The sequence below is a fragment of the Balaenoptera ricei genome, chromosome 10, assembly GCF_028023285.1.
Source record: "Balaenoptera ricei isolate mBalRic1 chromosome 10, mBalRic1.hap2, whole genome shotgun sequence".
NCBI classification, from domain to species: domain Eukaryota; kingdom Metazoa; phylum Chordata; class Mammalia; order Artiodactyla; family Balaenopteridae; genus Balaenoptera; species Balaenoptera ricei.
In genome coordinates this window covers 46,855,233-46,874,402 of record NC_082648.1, presented here as the reverse complement: position 1 = coordinate 46,874,402, position 19,170 = coordinate 46,855,233, and the positions used below count along the sequence as shown (strand labels likewise).

Here is a 19,170-nt window from a genome sequence, read left to right as displayed (position 1 = left end):
CAAATTACATCCACAGCCAATGGCCCATGTCCTCATTATCACTTGACAGCCCTCACCCTCCTGGCCTCGAACAGACAATTCTTCCCACCCCAGCACCACCCTGGGAGAGAGGAATTTGGAATTTACTATCCCAAATACACTAGGAGCATCCAAACCTGAGGGATGTAGAAGAAGGGCCAGGGAGCTATGGGGCGTGGGGAGCAGATCTCACCGGTAGGTCCTCAGCCCGCTCCAGGTAGACGGAGAGCAGGGCCGCCGCCAGTTCTGTACTCTTCTGAGTCTGGATCAAACTGTTCACCTGCAGCACCTGGGGAAGGACACATGGGAGCTGGGGAGTGGTAACTGACATTCTGGGGCCTGGCATATGCCTTAAAAGCTCATAGAAGAGTTTACCTTGACCCATCTTGGGTCCCTTCCTTCCTCCAGCATCTTTCCTTACCTCCTCTAACTCAGCAGCAGTGGGACGGGGGGTCAGACGCTCCAGACGCAAGTGTAGGCGGCCAGATGGGACATCCTCCAGGGTCAGCCACTGTGGAAGCGGGCAGGGTTAAGACTTGGGGGTGCGGGGACAGGGACTATGAGAATGAATCATGCATCAAGATCAGGAGGGACTGCTGATTCTAATTCCATGCTCACCTCATCAAGGAAGCCATTGTCTAGGACTGTGGTGAGGCTCACTTTACACCTGTAGAGGAGAAAGATTAAAATTAAGGTCTATGGTCAAGAGCCAAGTCTTTTGTCTCCAAGGTCTACAGAGGCCCAGCCCATCTTCCCCGCTGGACGCGCCCCCCACCCTCACCTGCCCAGAAAGTCATCCTTGTCCAGGTCCTTGTCAAAAACTTCAACCTCTAGCTCTTGGCCTGGAATTGATGTGACGATCACCTAGTGGGAGAAAATAATGGGATCCTTTCCTTTTCTTCTCAGAATGACTGGACACCTCCCCCAATCAACGGAACCCCAGAAGTTTTTTGGACCACTCAGAGCTGGGGGAGGAATGGGGCAAGACTGGGAAGAGTCCTAGCCCTCAATTCTGACCTCAAAGACCTCGTTCCAACGGGGATTGAGATCTTCCTGAACAACACGGCTCCGGAAGCTTCGTCCTCCCAGCTTTAGTTTGACATAGGGGTCTGACTTCCCCTTCACTAATCCCCCCAAGAAACGGTCTTTGGCAATCAGGTCCTGGGCCTCTAATACATGGATCCGAAGCACATTCTGCAAAAGGAACAGGTGCGGCACCAGGTGGCAGTCAAAGAGAGAATACTGTCAGACCCAGCCCTGAAACAGGCTTTGCGCACGTAGGGTGGGCAAACAGACTCCAGTCCTTTCCAGATATAGACTTACCTCTGTCCCAAAGTTACTGTCAGGAGTAGTGTGACTGGGTCGAGGTGGGGCATCCACACTGCTGCCTGTCTGGGGGCCCTCGTCGTCCAGGTCCCAAGCTTCAGGAGTACCAGGCACAGCAGGGAAGCGCACTTCTGATGAATCCAAGTACAAGAGCTGGGAAGGGTAGTGTGATTGTCAAATCAAAGCAGTGCATTTAGCCACCAGCAGGCAAGGTATGTGGGGGTGGGGGTGGGGGCAGAGCAGGGGCTCTGACAGGGAAACTAGGTCCCTGCCTTGGCTGTGCTTATCTCTGGGGGGTTCACTCCACACTCACCCTACTCAGACACCATGTCTTCCCCCAGTTAGATCAACAAACATTTTTTGTGCATCTGCTAGATGCTTCCAGATACACTAGCTCATTTCATCGTAGAGGATCCCCTTTCCTTACTCTTAATACCACAAGGAATCCACAAGGCCCTTCCCCTCCACCTCCATACCCTCATAACCAGTTTCATGTACAGCCGGGAGTTTGGGCCAGAACTGCTGAGCTGGAACCACTGGTCCAGGGTGAGTTCAGGGGCAGTCAGCAGGCGAGCCAGAGGCAGGGTCAACGCCCCTAAAGTCAGGGCCCTGGAGTCATCCTTCACCTATAGGCACAGGAAGAGGGGATGGAGTGAGGGATTAGGGAAAAGGGAGGTAGCCTGCGGAAATGATGACACAGCTGCAGCTTCATTCTCTCTGTGCCAATCACAAACCTTTTGCTCCACTCCAGGCCATCCTTTTACAGTCCTCTGCCCACTCTACAGTCCCTTCCTCCTTTGCTCTTTCTGGTCTCATTACCTGGAAAGTTCTCATTCTGCTCTTCTCTGCCTATTTAAATCCTACTGATACTTTAAGGCCCTCTGAATATCCTACTTCCTTCACAAAGACACTCTAGTTACTCCAGCCTCTGTACTTTTCTCTGGCCATCCTAAGCACTATACTATGGGTATTTTACTCCCAATGATTAATGTTGACTCATTCTTAGATGGTTATATATGTTTGTCTCCTCTCTGAAACGAGCCAGTAAGCTTCGTGAGGGCAGATACTGTGTTTTGTGCTTTTTCTATGACCTTAAAAGTGCTAGACGTCTGGGAGGCTGGGACTGGCATATGCACACTACTCTATGTAAAATAATCAATAAGGACCTACTGTATAGCACAGGGAACTCTACTCAGTACTCTGTAATGACCTATATAGGAATAGAATCTGAAAAAGAATTAGGTATATGAATATGTATAACTAAGTCACTTTGATGTATATCTGAAACTAACACAATGTTGTGCTAACCCTATACTCCAATGTAAAATTAAAAATTAAAATAAAATAAAAATAAACCAGAAAAAAAAAAGTGCTCGGTGTCTAGCTGGTGCTCAATATGTTCTTCTCTTCTTTTAACAGGGTTTTTGTTTATTTTTTGGCTGTGCCTCATAGCATATGGGATCTTAGTTCCCCGACCAGGGATTGAACCTGTGCCCCATGCAGTGGGAGCGCAGTCTCAACCACTGGACCACCAGGGAAGTCTCCTTCTCTTCTTTTAAAAAATAATTTTTTTGAGGCATAATTTACATACCACAAAAATCACTCATTTTAAGTGCACAATTCTTAGTTATAAAAATGATTCTAGAGAGACAGGTGGGGAACCGTGGAGAGTAGAAGAGGTGGAGAGTCTAGGTAGATGGATTGAAAATAGAGATCATGGAATTCCCTGGTGGTCCAGTGGTTAGGACTCCGTGATCTCACTGCCGAGGGCCTGGATTCCATCCCTGATCAGGGAACTAAGATCCCGAAAGCCACACGGCACAGCCGAAAAAAAAACAAGAAAAGAAAATAGAGATCAAAGGAGAAGATGGAGAGAAGAAATGGTGCAGATCTGAGAAGACAGAATAGGGTATCCAGGAGGGATTCTCTCACCTGCACATCGAGCTCCTGGCTTCGAGGGTCTTGCAGGAAGAACCGGAAGGCCTCCTCCCACACCGGGCCATTGGTGTTATAGACAGCCTAGAGATGTGCAGGATGTGATCAAGGTACACGCCACAGTCCCAGTCCTGTTTCTCCAGAAAACCCTTCCTCTTACAGGCATCCTAAAGGGAACGCTTCATCCCAAGAACAGTCCTCCCTCCTCCTGTCCCCACACACACATGACACCTGGCACAATGATATCCTTGTCCTGGCCCTCACCTTGCTCTCCTGGGTCACATCCTGAATTGACAGCTGTACCATGGGGTTGGGCTCCTTGTTCCCCTTCTTCAGCTGTGGGGGGTAGAATTCAGAAGTCACTATCTTGGTTGTTTTTGTTTTTGTTTCAGTGAAGGAAGGCGGGCTGTCATCAGAATCCTTCCCCTGGGGCTTCCCTGGCGGCGCAGTGGTTAAGAATCCGCCTGCCCGGCACTTCCCTGGTGGCGCAGTGGTTAAGAATCTGCCTGCCAATGCAGGGGACACAGGTTCGAGCCCTGGGGCGGGAAGATCCCACATGCTGCAGAGCAACTAAGCCCGTGCACCGCAACTACTGAGCTTGCGCTCTAGAGCCCATGAGCCACAACTACTGAAACTGTGCACCTAGAGCCTGTGCTCCACAACAAGAGAAGCCACCACAATGAGAAGCCCGTGCAGCGCAACGAAGAGTAGCCCCCACTCGTCACAACTAGACAAAGCTTGCGCACAGCAACAAAGACCCAATGCAGCCAAAAATAAATAAATTAAATAAAGATTATAAGAGAATATTATGAACAACTTTATACAAAGTTAGAAAACATCGATTAAATAGATAATTTAAAAATACAACTCACTGGGCTTCCCTGGTGGTGCAGTGGTTGAGAATCTGCCTGCCAATGCAGGGGACACAGGTTCGAGCCCTGGTCTGGGAAGATCCCACATGCCACGGAGCAACTGGGCCCGTGAGCCACAATTACTGAGCCTGTGCATCTGGAGCCTGTGCTCCGCAACAAGAGAGGCCGCGACAGTGAGAGGCCCGTGCACCGCGATGAAGAGTGGTCCCCACTTGCCACAGCTAGAGAAAAGCCCTTGCACAGAAACGAAGACCCAACACAACCAAAAAATGATAATAATAATAATAAATAAAATAAATAAAAAATTTAAAAAAAAAAAAAAAAAAAAAAAAATACAACTCACTAAAACCAATTCAAGAATTTTAGTGAGATTAAAAAAAAAAAAAAAGAATCCGCCTGCCAGTGCAGGAGACACGGGTCTGAGCCCTGGTCCGGGAAGATCCCACATGCCGCGGAGCAACTAAGCCCGTGCTCCACAGCTGCTGAGCCTGTGCTCTAGAGCCTGCGAGCCACAACTACTGAAGCCCAACGTGCCACAACTACTGAGCCTGCGTGCCACAACTACCGAAGCCCACACGCCTAGAGCCCGTGCTTCACAACGAGAAGCCACGACAATGAGAAGCCCGCGCACCACAACGAAGAGTAGCCCCCGCTCGCTGTAACTAGAGAAAGGCTGCACACAGCAATGAAGACCCAACGCAGCCAAAAATTAATTAATTAATTAAAAAAAAAAAAAAAGAATCTTTCCCCTGAGGTGACTGTGATCCCCTCTTTGGAACCCTTGTGTTACATGTTGTTGCTACGGAAGCAGAGCGGGCTGGGGCAAGGGAGGGTGTGGGAATGCTGCACCCATGGCTTCCTGTTCACCTGCCCTCAGAAGCCACACTCACAGGAAGATCCTGGGCCCGATCCAGATAGACAACTAAGATGGCAGCTGATGGGGGCTCCGGTCGGGAGGAGACTCCTCGGTTCCACTGTAGAACCTGGTGTGGGGTGGTAGTAGTCAGACCATCATCCCTCCAGCCCCCCATACTTCTAGCTACCTGTTTCTCCCCTGCTAGCTTCCTGTTTTCAGTGTTAGTTACCTGCTCCAGTTTTTCTGCATCTGGCAAAAGTGAAAGCCATTCTAGCCTTAAGTGAACTTGGCCTTGCCCACTTTGTAGAGGGAACCACTGGAGGAAGAGGAAGAAGAAAGTGAGGTATAGTAGACATCATATACACACCCAATCTCTTCCCCACCAATGTAGCAACCACCGTCTACACAATGGGGGACAGCACCCTCCACCTTCCTCTTCTCTCAGCTTACTTCATCCATTACTCCAGCCTGTAGTACTTTCCCTACATCCAGCTTCATTCTGGGGGGTGGTGGTGGTGATGATGGCAGTGAAAGGAAAAAGAGGGGAGTGTTATAATTAGCAACATGTCATTCATTGGCCCGCTTCTCATCCACACAGAAATAACTGGCACATCTCAGACTCCCTTCTTACCCTCGGGAGATATATATGCATGTGTGCGTGGTGGGTATGAGGGGTGGGAAGGCTGGGAAGGAAAATGATAATATGATTCCCAGGCCTGGAAAAGGATTATAATTACCTCTGAGACCTTGGTGGCCCTGGGGATTTAGAATCCTAACACAGGCAGAGTCTCACCTGCCCAGAAAGTCATCTTTGTCTGGATCCTTGTCAAACACCTCCACCTCAATTTCCTGTCCTGGGACCTCATGTACCATAACCTGAAGAACACAGAGGGATAAGGGTCCGCAGGTGTGAAGATCATCCAATCAGCATATTCTCTCAAAACCTCCTGGAGCCTCCCCATCTGACACAGCCCCACTCGTTGGCTCTCCCACCTCATAAGTCTCTCCCCACTGGGGGTTGAGTTCCTCATCAATGACACGACTGCAGAATGTCTGGGTGCCCACTCGCACAAGTGCGTAGGGGTCTGACTTGCCCTCAATCAGGCCCTTTACGTATTTGTCCTTGGAGCTCAGCCCTCGAGCGGCCAGCAGGTGAATCCGAATAATGCCCTGAGGGTAGGAATCAGATCCTGAGAAATTAAAGACCCACCACAGGGTTCCCAAGAGATGGATCTAATAGGGGAGAGACCATACCCTGGGAAGAGGGGAACGCAACTGGGCCACATCTTGAAGGTCAGGCACAAGGGGCACCAATAATCGGTTGGGCAACACAAGAAAGGCAGCGATGGAATCCATGATCATGGTGTCAGAGAGGGAGCTGAATGGGGGAGTGGAAAAGGAGGTGAGTGTGAGTGTCAATATTTCCCCACCGCCAAGTATGTTTCCCACAACCAAGAGAGACCTAAAGCTAGAGGGAAGTCCTTTCTTGAAAATACCTTTTTGCTTCTCTTCTACCCTGATTTCCCACCTACTGCTCTGTCCCTTCCTCACTGCCATCGCATCTCTTCCTTCTCCCTTTGCCCCGGCTGAGGAGTCCGTAGCCCACTTCATTCTCTACCAAAATGCACAGTCCCCCAACAGAAGAAAAATCACAGTATGAAACTTTTCAGGGGTATTTGTCTGATCTCCCCAACTAGGGTCAAGGCTCTTGGAGGGCACCAGCTGCATTTTTTACTGCTCTGTATCCCTTAAACCCCCAAACCAGGGCTGGAACACTTAACAGGTGCTCGATAAATCCTTCATACCTGAGTCCTGGGATATCCAGCAGGTTGGTCATCCCTGTCCAGTTGATATCTAGGGTCTGGAAGCAAAGAGCAGGGGGATCGGGACAGAGCATATGGTGGCATGGTTACGCCCATCCAACAGTTGCCAGACCCTCAGCCTACTTGTCAGTTCCCTCCCCCATTCCCCATAGCTTCCAATCCTCTCTGCTTCCCCCGCTTCCCTACCCCTCCTCAACGTTTTCCCTTACCGGGCGTCGGATAAAGAACATCGACACAGCCCCCACAATAGGAAGGTTCCCAATGAGTGGTTCAAGAATCACTCGTAAGACACCCTGCAGCTGGGGCAGGAAGAGACGAACAAAGCCTTTCTTCAGAAACAGTCTTCTTTCCCTCCCAGACCTCCCCAGCCTTGGTTTTCCCAACCTCCCACTTCCCCATATCTAATGAAACTTAGGGCAAAGGCTTCTTATGGAGGCCCCTGACATCTGCCCCACCTGCATGCCCTTGACTCCTGCTTTGCAGAAATATTTCTTCACTTCCACATCGATCTGTACATCACCTACATAGCTGGGAGTTAGTGAGGAAGAGAACAGAGGGTTAGCACTAGGCTGACGTGGGTAAGGGGAGTGAAGTAGTCAGAGTGACCAGGAAAGGGAATCGGGAAGAGTGGTGAGTGGCATTACCTGATGTTCAAGTCCAGCAGGATCTGGTCTTTCCTCTGACCAGGGTGAACCCTGACTCCTATGATGCGCAGTGGCTGCAGAGATGAATGCTTGAGAGGGGAGGGAAAGGCCCCTTTGGGCCACCCATCTCCCCTGCCCCATCTCTTCCCTGTCATTACTTTCCCTCCTACACACGTACCTTTTCACCCAATTCCACTCGTGTAAATGTAAATGTTTGCAGGTGGGGGTTAGATCCTCGAACAGCTGGGGCCACAGTTTCGGCCAAAAGCTTCTCCATATACTGGCCCAGGAACGGCCAGACCTGGGCCATAATCTGGGAGGAAAGGGAGCTTGTCATAGGAGAGTGCTGCCTTCCCTCTAAAGGCAAGTTCTTTCAGACTCCTCCCCATGGGGAGGCTAGATTTGAAGCGTGGCAGGGTCTGGCAAGAGAGCGAACCCCATTCCCCCTCAGGAAAAACAAAACCCAAGACAAGCAACCCTCACCTTATTTAGCCACTCAGCTTTTTCCACATCTGGGAAGCTGACCTGGAGGTGGAGAACATGGAGACAGTGAGGAGCACTATCCTCCGCCCGTAGCTTCCTACTAAGATGCCAGGTGGATACTCACTAAGGAAACCTAAGTGTGACACCCAGGGGTTGAGGGGAGGGGCCGGGATGTCCTGAGGATTCATTCCTCCAGAGGGTTTGGGGCCCTGAGGTCTCTTCGGCAAAGGGAGCTGACAGTGTCAGCCACACAAAGTTGCTTTGCGGATAGCTCAGGGATGTGAAATGATGACAGCTGCTGGGGCAGAGAGGAGGAGGAGGGAAGAGAAGGGCACATTCTTTCCGGAGGGGGAGGTCCTGACAAATCAGAGTTTGAGGAGGAAATCCTGGGATTGGATAAGTCCTGGTTCCTTTTACCAGCCTTCCCTCTGCCCCTCGAACTGGGGCTTCTACACCAAAAGGTGAAGCAGGACGTGGCTCCTGTGTTAGGGAGGGGCCAGAAGAGCTATACAGGCCCAGGCTGGTGTTTTCTTTCTTTCTTTTTAATCGGTGTGACTCTTTTGATGGGAAGGAAGGACACCTGTGCTTTGTACTGGGGGAGGAGAAGGGGTAGTTGCTTTAGGAGGAAAATAATTTTCCATGATGAGAAGTAGGAAGAACAGAGACTCTTGCTGCCTGGGCTACAAGTCCCATGGGACCATTTCTCCCCGTTTCTCCTCCCCAGTCCAGGGTCGGGGAAGCATAGCTGTGTTTGCCTAGCGTCAACTTTGATTCCCCCAGACAGGCACCTCTGCTGGGAGGAGCAGGAAGGGAGGGGCCGGGAAGGGCCGGGTAACGGGCTCGGCATCTGCAAGGCCTGAGAGAAGCCATCGGGGCCCCTTACCACAAGAGAGGGGGCGTAGAAATAGGGTCCTGGCCCCAACCCAGCAGGCGCAGCCCGCAGTCCGGAAAAGGGTGGGGCCGGCCAGGGGCGGTGGAGTGCGGGCAGCGGGCACTGCAGCAGTAACACTACCCTCCCCCCAGTACCCCCGCCCTTTGTCCAGCAGCCGCCTCCGCTGAGCTGCGGCCAGGCCGCCTGAGGCTGGAAGGCTAGGGCCGGAGGGTCCGTCTGGGTGCGGGGGCTCGACTGGGCAATGCTCCCGGGGAGGGTCTCGGGATAAGAGCGGGAAAAGGGAGAAGAAACTTATGGCCTTAAAGAGGTTTAAAAAAAAAAAAAAAGAAGTCTTGGGGAGGACAGGAAAATGGAGGGAACCCACTGAGCGGCAACGGGAACAGGGACGCCCAGGAGCAGTGTGAGTGGCACCAGAAACGAGGAGGGGCGTTCGAGCGGTTTGGTTGGAGGAAGAGCCACGGCTGAGACGGGCTCCCCAGATGTTATCATTGCTCTTGCCCAAGCGTAGATGAAGAAGTCCTGATTCTGTGGAAGAATCGGGATCTGGGCGTGGGGAAGGGGGGCGGGTAGTGGATAGTCGGTCCCAAGAGTGGCGCGTCCCTGCAGGCAGGAGGCTAGCGGGCCAAAGGGGAAAGTCTGGGGCCCATCGTCCCAAGATGGGGAGCTGACTTTAAGGATAGGGAGGGAGAGCCCGAGAACTAACGGGCAAGAAGGGAACTATGCTGCACTGAGGATTGAAGATGGTCGCTCACCCAGGCAGGTAGTTCTTGATGGCTCATGTAAAGAGTTTTCGCCGTGAGCCGCTCCTCATCATCCAGCAGCTGTCGCGCTACTCGAAGGCTCCGTTCTTTCTCCTCGCGGACCCGGCGCCAGCCCAGGTAGAGGGCGAGGCCGAAGAGCACAAAACCCACGCTGAGTCCTATTGCCCCAGCCAGGTACACCGGCACCAGCACCAGCAACCGCCGCCCGAACGAAGTCAGCACCGCCAAGGCCTCACCCGCGGCGCCTGGGCCGGCAGGTTGGTTCCCAGAACTCTGGTCCAGCTTTGCGTGAGCCGTGGGGGGCTGGTCAGGGGGGTCGGAGGGAGCGTAGGGCTGGTCCACTGCGCTGGGGCGGTCTCCAGGAGAGCGGTCCATGCTGCCACCTCTGGGAGGACCTGCCCGACCCAGAGACCAGCTAGAGGTTGCCTAGTTCGGCGACCAGATTCCCCCTCTACAAACCAAAACCCCAGAATGGGGGAGGGGACTTAAAGCCACGCCCCTTCGTTCTGACGGTTCGGGTTGGTCCGTGCCGCATAGATGAAGGTGGAATCAAAAGACCGAAACCCCGCCCCCTGCCTCGGGGAGAGGAAAGGGCTCGGGAGAGGCAGAACCTTCCTGATTGGACCGGAGTGCCAAGATGGGCGGTCTGGGATGGCGGGAAAAGGAGGAAAAAGGCTAAAGAGCAGCATGTGATTAGCCAGAAAGAGGAGGAGGAGCGGCGTACCATTTCAAGAGGAGAGGCGGGACCAGGAGCTCCCCCACGTGGGATTGGAGTGCCTATGGTATGACGTCATGCAGAGCCGCACCTGCAATTACTCTGTTTTAGAGAGAGCTGGAGTTGCGAAGTTGAGGGGTTGTGGAGCGTCGGGATTTCCTTCCACTCCCTTCAGACGGTTTGGCAGAATTTGGTCTGCGATTCCTACATGTTCATTTGTCTCCTTTCCCACGTTTTCATACTTTAAGCACATTCCTTATCCTTCCACTTTTTTTCTTGCTGGTTGTCCTTACAAAAGGAAAGGAAATTACCCTATTTGGAATGAAAGTGTTCGATGACCGACCCTGTTTATCCTGTTCCCAGTCCTCTACTTTGTCTATGCAGTGTAACGACAGACTCTAGAGAAAACTGGAGAACCCGAAAATTACAGAATTGAGATAATCTAGCCTTCAGGCAAGCGGGAGGGGGGAAAAAGCAGAGCGAATAGGAAGTGAGGCTTTATTTCTCTTTAGAAATCTCCAAGTTAGTTCATTCTATCTCCAAGAATTAGTCATCTCTATTTTAAAGAGCACATTAAAACTAAATTGGCTCCAAGGGGGGTGGGGTCTCAGCTGCAGCCGAAATGATTACATTTTCCAAGAATTCCTGACCCTGAGGAACTGCTAGGACACTAAAATGGGAAATCAAGAGTAATGAGACAATTCTGTTTCTCATTTGCCTGGGTTATAAGGAAGGTTTAAAATACAGTCAGATGTAGAACTAAGTTCTACATCGCACTGTGTAGGTTTAGGAAGGAAAAAATGCAGGGTATATTGATGATGACTCTCGTTACCAGTTAACTGGACTTAGAGGTGTAGTGTTGTCCAGGGACTTAGAAACTGGACTGATCGGAAGCCCAGGAGGGACAGATTGGTCATGATTACCTTCTAATGCGATGTATGTGGGGCTAGTGTTATTCTGTTTGGTTTACAGCTGTTAAATTTTATCTGGCTCTGCAGGGCATAGATTTCATCAGGCTGTGTTTCATCAAAGCTGTTTAAAACTTATCCCTGCCCAGGTTCCCTCCCTTAATCTTAAATTTTCTCACTTCCCTTTCTCTACTTCTCTGAAACAGTATCTAAACTGCTTCTTTCAGTTTGCAGAACTGTGTAAGGAACAGTTTTCCATCTGCCTCCTATGTTCTCTGTATTCTGAGAGATGAACAGGTAAAAAAGCTCAAGGAGTTTGGAGGAGGTGAGTGCCCACCAACTTGACGAACCAGAACTACAGCAGGAAAATGGATGAACATCCTCAGAGGGAAACCTCCCTATAAACTGAAATTTGCCAAACACTGGAGTAGGGGAAGGGATCCCTTAGGCTGGGGGATGAAGAGGGTGACCTATGGAAGTTCCTTTTCAAACTTTTCCCCTTTCTCATCCTATCTAGATCATCAGATCCTCCTACTGAAGATGGTGTATGGAGGACAAAAGCTCATCCCCAGGAAGGTCTCTTCCCAGCTGGGGCCCAGGAGCCACAGAATCAGCAGCTGCAAGGCACCGGAACAAGTAAACAAGATGGGTCCCCGCCCATTGACAATTCTGTTGCCGAGGTGCCACCTGGTGGTGATAAGCAGTAAATGGGTAACACGAAAAAGGATGGCCATTTGTTAGAGGAGAGCACTTAGACTTCCTGGTTTTGCAATCTGCATTTATATGTAAACTACAGTTGCCTCCCAGGGTTGGATGTGGTAATCTGGTCCCAGCCTACTCTCCAAGATGGAAGGGGCAACGGGATTTGAGGAAACTTCCTCTGTATTATTCCTTGTAAGTTACTGGAAAGTAGTGGTCCCATTGCTGGATGGCTATCATTAGAACTTTCTTATGCCAAGTCTGGAGTCAGACTGCCTGAAGAGATTCCTAGTTCCATTCCTTACTAGTTGTGGAGACTTGGGTTGATTACCCTCTTTAAGTCTTTCTCCTCTGCAAAACAAGTATAATAATAATGCCCATTGTGTCAGTGAAATATTGCATGTAAAGTGCCTAGCACAGTACCTTGGTTTATAGTAAGTACTCACATGTTAGCAATTTTTCTAGAACTCTCTGCTTATTTCCTATGCAGCAACACAGGACCTTTTTCTCCATTAGGTAGCCCTTCATATATCTGAAGACATCTATTGGGTCTACCCTCAGTCTTCTCTTGCCAGTTTTTTTCAGATACCCCACTGGTTTGTCAATGGCCCTCTGCAAAAACTATTTAGAAGAACACAAAATACTTTAGAACTGGTTCCACTCAGATAGACGTGGTAGAACTACTATATTTACAATGCACAACTATGGTTCTTTTACCCTTATGGAGTTTCTAGAAAGGTGCCTAGAACATAGCAGCCTCTTGATATTTATTAACTGACATATTATGAAGAATAAGATTTTAATTTTTGCAGCCAATTGGAAGTCCCATGTTGTTCTCACATGAATTATTGCTAATATAGATCTCTGCATTTGTTTCTCAGACAGGCTCAAGCAATTTTTAGAGGGAAGGTCGGTCAATCCAAATGGACCCTTTGGATTAATTTAGTCAATACAAGTTACAGACAATTTCCATATTACTTAGTGTTTCCTTGTGTTACTGTTGGTAACTGGGCTTTTCATATTTTTATACAATTAAAAAAAAAAACATAGCCCTTGGGTATATCACTAGAGACTAGAGATTTCTCTAACATCAATGTGCTAATCAACATTTACTAGGCACAAATGTTCAGTTTTGATTCCATCAAACTCTACTATTAACTGACTCATAATTATTCTCTTATCTGCAATGACTTAGCAGGTGAGAAAGAGGAAAGCAGTTCCTGACATCTGGGAACTGGCCTGACACAGCTAGGCTTTGGAATTATTAGGAGCTGACCTGGGCTCACAGGTACTGTTGAACACAAACAATCTCACAAAACACCAATATCAGACAAGAGTACTCAGTGACTGTGATGAAGTGAGGCAAAAAACAAGATCACTTCACAATTTTGTTTAAGCACTAGACAAGGTCAGTGTGCAAACCACAAAACACCAAACATCCCCCTCTCCCAGCTAATGCAGCTTCAGCTTCACTTTAGACTGCCCTTTTTCTAGATAAGATAAAGATACGCAATTATAGAATTTTCCCTGCTCCCCTGACAGCACTCAATTTAGAGTGAAGCTCCACTTCCTTGAACCTTCCCCCAACTCACTTAATGAAGTTCAAGTCCTGTAGGGTCCTTTCTAACACCCTCTTGCAAGACACACCGTGGTTCCAAATGGCATCCTCTCTCCATCACTGCAATGAGCATTAAACCCAACTTGTTCAACTGCAGGTGTATTCCTGGTGGTCTTTGGCTAGAGCACGTTAATAAAGTACATACGACCTCCACAGTTTCCCAAATCTACCTCTTTAGAGATACTTGGCAAAAAAATAATAAAGTTAGCTTGTCAGGGTTTGGCTAGGATTAATTCATGTTGATATCTATGATCACATTTGTCTAAATGCTCATAAACCATCTCTTTTAATAAACCAGAATTGTGCCAGAAAATCAACATTAGGCTTATCAATGTGTGGTTTCTAGAATCCACAAACAATATTTCAGTATTTGCCCATTTTTAGTCATTCGTGCCGCAACCCCCCCCCCTTTTTTTTAAATGACTGGCCTTGACCTAGCCCACCATCTCCAACCCCAGGTGTAACCTGAGTGATCAACCAGACAAGAGAGTAAGAGGTAGCAGGAGATATGATGGGGAAAGAACAAACCAGGATCACTCTCTCTACCCCCAAATCCACTGTCCCATAGACTAGACACCTGAGTTGTTTCCCCTCCATCAGCCATGAGGTGAGGAGGAACTGAGGTTTGGCTACTGGGACCCTTGGCCTTACTGACTCTTAATTGGATTTAAAACCTCTGTGGTTCTATGTGGAGGCAGAGGGAAGAAAGGGACGAACCCTGAGGCTTGTGTCCCCGGAACTCCTCTCCTTTCCCCAGCACCTCTTAAGCCTTGAAGGCTTAAGGCACTGGTGACTGAGGAAGGGATGGGGTAGGAGTTACATCAACTGCTGTCAACTCAGAGAGCAACTGCCACCTGCCCTGCTCTGTTTGAATAAGGGAAGGATCTGTTGATACATATCCCATTCCCATTTCCCAGCACATCCACCCTTCTTAGTACCTGCCCCCTAAATGACCCTAGGAGCCCTGGTTACTAAGGCAACCTGGGAATAGTATGTGCAGATAGAAACCAAAACAAATGGGACTATTTTTAAACAAGACTAGGTGGCTCCAATGTTTTTACCTCACAAAGTACCTTCCCCAAAGCCCCATCTGATCTTGTTCTGGGTCCCTACCCTTCTTCACTGGCCTCCATCCATCCTTACTACTATGTGAGAGTGGGGTCTTTATTTCATTTTGGCAGATCTATTTACTGCTCCCATCTTCCACGCAGAATATCTAAGCAAGTTTTCACTGCCTCCATTTGTTAAAAATATATTTTTTTATTTCTTTGGAACATGGTGGGCCCTGCCCTATGGATGTCCAGGCCAAGCCAAGGTAATGAATGCTCCCCTAGTCTTTGGGCTGGAGTACTATGGTCCCCGCCTTCCCATGGGCCCAGGAGCAGTTCCTGTATTGTCCAACTCAGCTAGGCCCCAAATTGTCTGATGGCTTCTATCAGGCCTTCTCTCCTGGCCACCCACTTCCCAATCTTTCCTGGCTTCCCCTCTGGGCAGGGTATTTTTTTCTTCCAAAGCCAGTGCTGGAACCTGTGCCATGCAGAAGAGAGGACAAGACCAACGATGTCCCCCAAATTCCCATCAGAGAACACATAGCCCCTCAGTCAGTCCTTCCTCTGCTGGCTTCAGTCTGCACTCCTATGCAAGCCCCCTCTGTGAGGCTGGAAGGAAGATGGACAAGAGGACCCTCATAAAAGGGAGGTGAGAGAAAACACACCAACCCAACCCCTGCTCAGAAGCAAACTCCTTGTAGTCTCTCTTGTCCTAGTTCATGAGTGAGCCCTTCGGACAGGGCCTGGGAGGGCTAGGCGAGTGGGTAGGTAAGGGCCCCTCGACCCCAGCCCTGGGAGGCTATACCAGGGGAGTGTCCATTAGCCCCATCAGTGTGGCATGGCTGTGATACGCATGCTCTGGGAGGCGATGGGGTAAGTCACCATGGGAGTGGTGGTGTGGCTCATTGTGATTCCTGCCAAGGGCTGGGCCATCGATACAGCCACAGGAGCCACAGATACAGCCACAGGAGCCATGGAAACAGGTGGGGGTGCCATTCCCTGGGCAATTGTTTGAGCCAGAGCAGCCGACAGTGGCGTGATCTCTGGGTTCAAGTGTGGGGGTGGGGGTGGTGGAGCGGCAGGCGGTGCAGCGTTAGCTGGGGGAGCAGCTGGAGCTCCCGCAGGGGCCACCAGTTCTTGCTGGGACACGGGGCGAGGCTGTAGAGCCTGGCTGCTGAGAGTAGTGTGAGTCTGGGCGATGCCATGGTTAAAAGTGGTGACAGTGCCCACGGTGGGGGCCAGAGTCTGCTCAGTTGCTGGTGCAGTGGAGCTCAGGGTCATGACCTTGGCCTGATTGCGGAACTGGGCATTTTGTTCCAGCAGTACCTCGTTGGTGGCCAGAAGGTTGCTGACCTGCTTCTTTAGCTCCTCTACCCGCTTCCTGAGCATGGCATTCTCTTCCTCTAGCAGCCTGCACTCCACCCCTCGGGGTGGAGCCAGGCTGTATTCATATGATTCAAAATGGGGGCCATCTGGGGGGCAGCATCCACCTCGCCGGCGCTTGGGGCCTGGCTCATGGTCCTCAAAGCCCCTGTCAGGGAGGTCGTAGATATCATAGAGGTCATGACGTCGTCCTGGGGGAACTGGGCCTGTTGAGCCCCCACCACCAGCACCTCCTCCACCCCGGGCATCAAACTCAAAATCCCGCTGCAGGTGACGGAACTTGCACTTGGCGCCTCTCTGGCAATCACCCTTGAGAAAGTCACGGCAGATAGGGACCTCCTCCTTCCCATTTGGTAGGTCAGCTGGTGAAAGGCCCAGGCCGGCTGCCACTTTCTGCCTCAGCCGAGGGGGAAGCTCTCCTGTCTTTTTATAGCCATCCTCATCCTCCTTGGAGCCATGGATGAATCGGCAGTTTGGGCGGCTACACTCCTTGTTCTGGAAGTCATGGCAGAAGATGAACTCATTTTTGCTCACCCCCAAGTTGGACACCTCACTCATGTCCGGATGGCGATAGCGGCAACGCTTGCCTCGCTTGCACACATTCCTCAGGAAGTCTCTACAGATAGCATCTGAGCTGGCCCCGCCACTGCCTGCCCCTGTCCCACTGGCCTCCTCGCTGCCACCGCCTCCAGGGCCTCCACCGCTGCTCCCAGTGCCGTTGGCATAGCTGTCCCGGTCAGGCATCCTGGTCCCCCCCAACTCAGGGCTTTCTTCCTTTTCTTGCCACCCTTGGTGACTGCTAGGAAAGAGGAGAGCTGTGTCAAACAGGAGTCCTCCAGAGGGGCCAAACTCTTGCTGACTATATGGCAGGCAGTCCAGCAAGAGGCAGGCCAGCAAGAGGCAGGCCAGAGGCACAATGGCTCTGGAGATGGAGAATCTAACGGATGAGAATTCTGCCTGGACTGGCTGGCTTGTCAGAAGTCCTGCCCAGGCCCTGTGCACCCGGTCTAGGTCAGCATGATTCACACTTGCCTGCCTGTCGGAGGGAGGGAGCTGGGGTGAAGCTACCTCATCTCACTAACGATGATACGCCAAGGAAGGAGCAGGGAGAGAACAGTGTTGGATTTTATTTCCCCTTCTGAACTACCTTATTAAAGTTGTGGAATCAAAATTAAAACTGCTGTTGGTGTCTGATTAGGCTAAGAGGAGACTGGGAACAGTGGCTAAGATAAGCTGGTGAGCTACTAAGGGCTGTGGAAAATGGAGCACTGGTGACATTACTTCCCTGACCCCCTCTTCCATGGGATCTCAGGTGAGGACTCTGTGAAGTATCAGATCTCTAGACCCCAGGAAATCCTGAGTAAAAAGACTGGTATCACCAGCTTGAGAGCAATACCTAAACCTGTCATTTTTTGGTATTCTCTCCCGGATTACCACTATTGTCAACTCTAGGGTGGTCAGCCCCCTCCCCCTCCATTTCAGGGGAAGAGTTCTACAGCTGGAATCTCTACTTATAGACCTCAAAAGGACAAAACCATTTGTGGCAAGATCAAGGCAATAGGAAGGAGTTACTTTCACAGGAACAAGTGATCTTTCTTTCCCCATTCTATACCCCTCCTACCCCTCCATGGGAAGATCCCACTGACATCAAACCACACCATTCCTCGCCCTATAAAGATACTCTTTACTTACAGACTCTATAAAAGCTTTTAAAATCTCCTCTTTCCCCAAAGAGCTCAAGAACGTCAGTCCACTGCCCTGGTTCTAGCACTCTCCTCTCCCCACCGCCAACAAGACTAGGAGTCCCTGCTACCACGTGTCTGACCTCCTAAGCCTTTCCAGGCTCCCCCTGCTGTTCATATAGGAAAACTTCATATTGTTTCCCCTTGAGTATAAGGGAATCTTTCCAATTTCTTTGGCCTTGACGGCCCCCAACCACCCGGTCCATTGCCTTGACTTTGTCTTCAAGGCAAAATGAACCCTAAAATGAACCGACTAGGTCACAGGCCAGAGTTGCAAGAAAATCTGTAAAAGAGGGGTCATCTTCCTCCAAAGGGAGGTAGTCTCAGAAAGACAGAAACAATCAAGGAAAAAAGAGTGGGAAAAGAGAAGACACAAATTTTCAATAAAAGGGAAATGACCTGGTGAAAAATAAATGGCATCTATCCAAGCCTGACCCGTGTTACAAGTCCCACCAGAAGCTGATAATCAGATCTGATATTCCTCCCCACCCAACTTTCCCAGGATTGTTTGATACCTGAGGTAGCTCAGGTGAAGTCCGGGGCTCCTGTGGGTCTCCACCTCCACATCACTGCTGGGTTCTGAACAGGAGAAAAACAGAGACTTGGGTGTGAGAAGGGGTAAGAATGGAGAACTACGGGGTGGTTGTTATAAGAATGAAGTCTGACAAAATGGCAAGAGCTCTGGGCACGTCAAGATTTCCTTAGGATTCAAATTGAACTTCCCCTGTCAAAGGGAGAAGCCGCCAGTAAGAAGAGAGTAGTAAGGAACAGAACTAATTTGGAGAGCCTAGGAGGACGGGTTGGAAAACCAGCCCTGAGTGAACAAAGGGTGAGGGGCACCCTGTCTCAAGGTGAAGGAGGATGTGGGGATCAAAGCCCGGCCTAGGGTTGGGGTTAGGAACTCCGAACAGGGAGCCGTGCAAGGGCAGCGACTGACAGCGCAATGGGATGGCGGATTAGACTTGAGAGCGGTGATTGTGACGCTTCGCAACACCCCAGAGTTTGCGAAAAAAGTCCTAGGAGTTTACCGCAGCATGTCTCTAGCCTGGCAGGTTCTGTGCAGTGCCGCCGGAGCTCAGCCGGGGACCAGGTGAACAGGACACTAAAGGGAGCACTTAGTGAAGCGAGGAAGGGGACTCCGGGTGACATCAAGCAGAGGGGATGGGCAGGGCTGTGACGTCACGGAGCTGGCGTTTGCTCGCGAAGCGGGGTCAGTCAGAAAAGGGATTCGGCCCTGATACGTGAGGAAGAGCCAAGTCGGTCCTGGGGGGCCTTGTGTAGCCCGGCCGAGCCCAGCCGCTGGGCCGGCCCCGACTCCTCCCCTCCGGGCGCGGCCTCCACCTAAGTCTCCCGCCTCCCTCACCTGCTGCCGCCGCCGTAGTTGCTGCTGCCGCCTGCCGGTCCTCTAGCTTCGACAAAGAGCCGCCTATCCTATCGCCCTTCCGC

At 50.6% G+C, this 19,170-nt stretch overlaps 2 protein-coding genes and 1 long non-coding RNA gene across 11 annotated transcripts in view; 1 reads left to right on the top strand and 2 right to left on the bottom strand.

Annotated features, from left to right (window-relative positions):
- LOC132373291 (uncharacterized) overlaps positions 1-4,146 on the top strand; it is a 14,339-nt gene extending 10,193 nt beyond the window's left edge. For all 5 annotated transcript variants that reach the window (XR_009505401.1, XR_009505400.1, XR_009505404.1 and 2 more), the window contains 3 exons: positions 925-1,227; positions 2,764-3,389; positions 3,672-4,146. This is a non-coding gene — a long non-coding RNA (uncharacterized LOC132373291). The remainder of the gene's footprint in view (positions 1-924; positions 1,228-2,763; positions 3,390-3,671) is intronic.
- The window catches only part of ESYT1 (extended synaptotagmin 1), a 23,705-nt gene extending 4,600 nt beyond the window's left edge, over positions 1-19,105 (bottom strand). The window contains exons 1-25 of one of the 4 annotated variants that reach the window (XM_059936152.1): positions 19,088-19,105; positions 18,240-18,303; positions 10,335-10,416; positions 9,602-10,005; positions 7,958-7,999; positions 7,653-7,787; positions 7,475-7,563; positions 7,286-7,358; positions 7,040-7,129; positions 6,813-6,868; positions 6,262-6,385; positions 6,001-6,177; positions 5,801-5,883; positions 5,458-5,506; positions 5,237-5,323; positions 5,042-5,134; positions 3,544-3,615; positions 3,277-3,363; positions 1,821-1,970; positions 1,342-1,497; positions 1,036-1,212; positions 800-882; positions 637-685; positions 440-529; positions 212-307 (exon numbers count right to left, since the gene is read on the bottom strand). In XM_059936152.1, the coding sequence (XP_059792135.1) occupies positions 212-307; positions 440-529; positions 637-685; positions 800-882; positions 1,036-1,212; positions 1,342-1,497; positions 1,821-1,970; positions 3,277-3,363; positions 3,544-3,615; positions 5,042-5,134; positions 5,237-5,323; positions 5,458-5,506; positions 5,801-5,883; positions 6,001-6,177; positions 6,262-6,385; positions 6,813-6,868; positions 7,040-7,129; positions 7,286-7,358; positions 7,475-7,563; positions 7,653-7,787; positions 7,958-7,999; positions 9,602-9,985 (2,442 nt within the window). In that variant the 5' untranslated portion in view covers positions 9,986-10,005; positions 10,335-10,416; positions 18,240-18,303; positions 19,088-19,105. Of the gene's footprint in view, positions 1-211; positions 308-439; positions 530-636; positions 686-799; positions 883-1,035; positions 1,213-1,341; positions 1,498-1,820; positions 1,971-3,276; positions 3,364-3,543; positions 3,616-5,041; positions 5,135-5,236; positions 5,324-5,457; positions 5,507-5,800; positions 5,884-6,000; positions 6,178-6,261; positions 6,386-6,812; positions 6,869-7,039; positions 7,130-7,285; positions 7,359-7,474; positions 7,564-7,652; positions 7,788-7,957; positions 8,000-9,601; positions 10,093-10,334; positions 10,614-18,239; positions 18,304-19,087 lie in introns of those variants that run through there. The other 3 variants (XM_059936153.1, XM_059936151.1, XM_059936154.1) reach the window with 3 other exon arrangements.
- ZC3H10 (zinc finger CCCH-type containing 10) lies at positions 14,791-19,170 on the bottom strand. 2 transcript variants are annotated; one of them, XM_059936155.1, is made up of 3 exons: positions 19,088-19,170; positions 18,240-18,303; positions 14,791-16,781 (listed from the first exon to the last, which is right to left on the bottom strand). In XM_059936155.1, the coding sequence occupies exon 3, from the start codon at positions 16,724-16,726 to the stop codon at positions 15,428-15,430; it is 1,299 nt and encodes a 432-aa protein (XP_059792138.1). In that variant the 5' UTR covers positions 16,727-16,781; positions 18,240-18,303; positions 19,088-19,170; the 3' UTR covers positions 14,791-15,427. The 2 variants fall into 2 exon arrangements, with proteins under 2 accessions (XP_059792138.1, XP_059792139.1); XM_059936156.1 differs by having other exon boundaries at positions 14,791-16,778.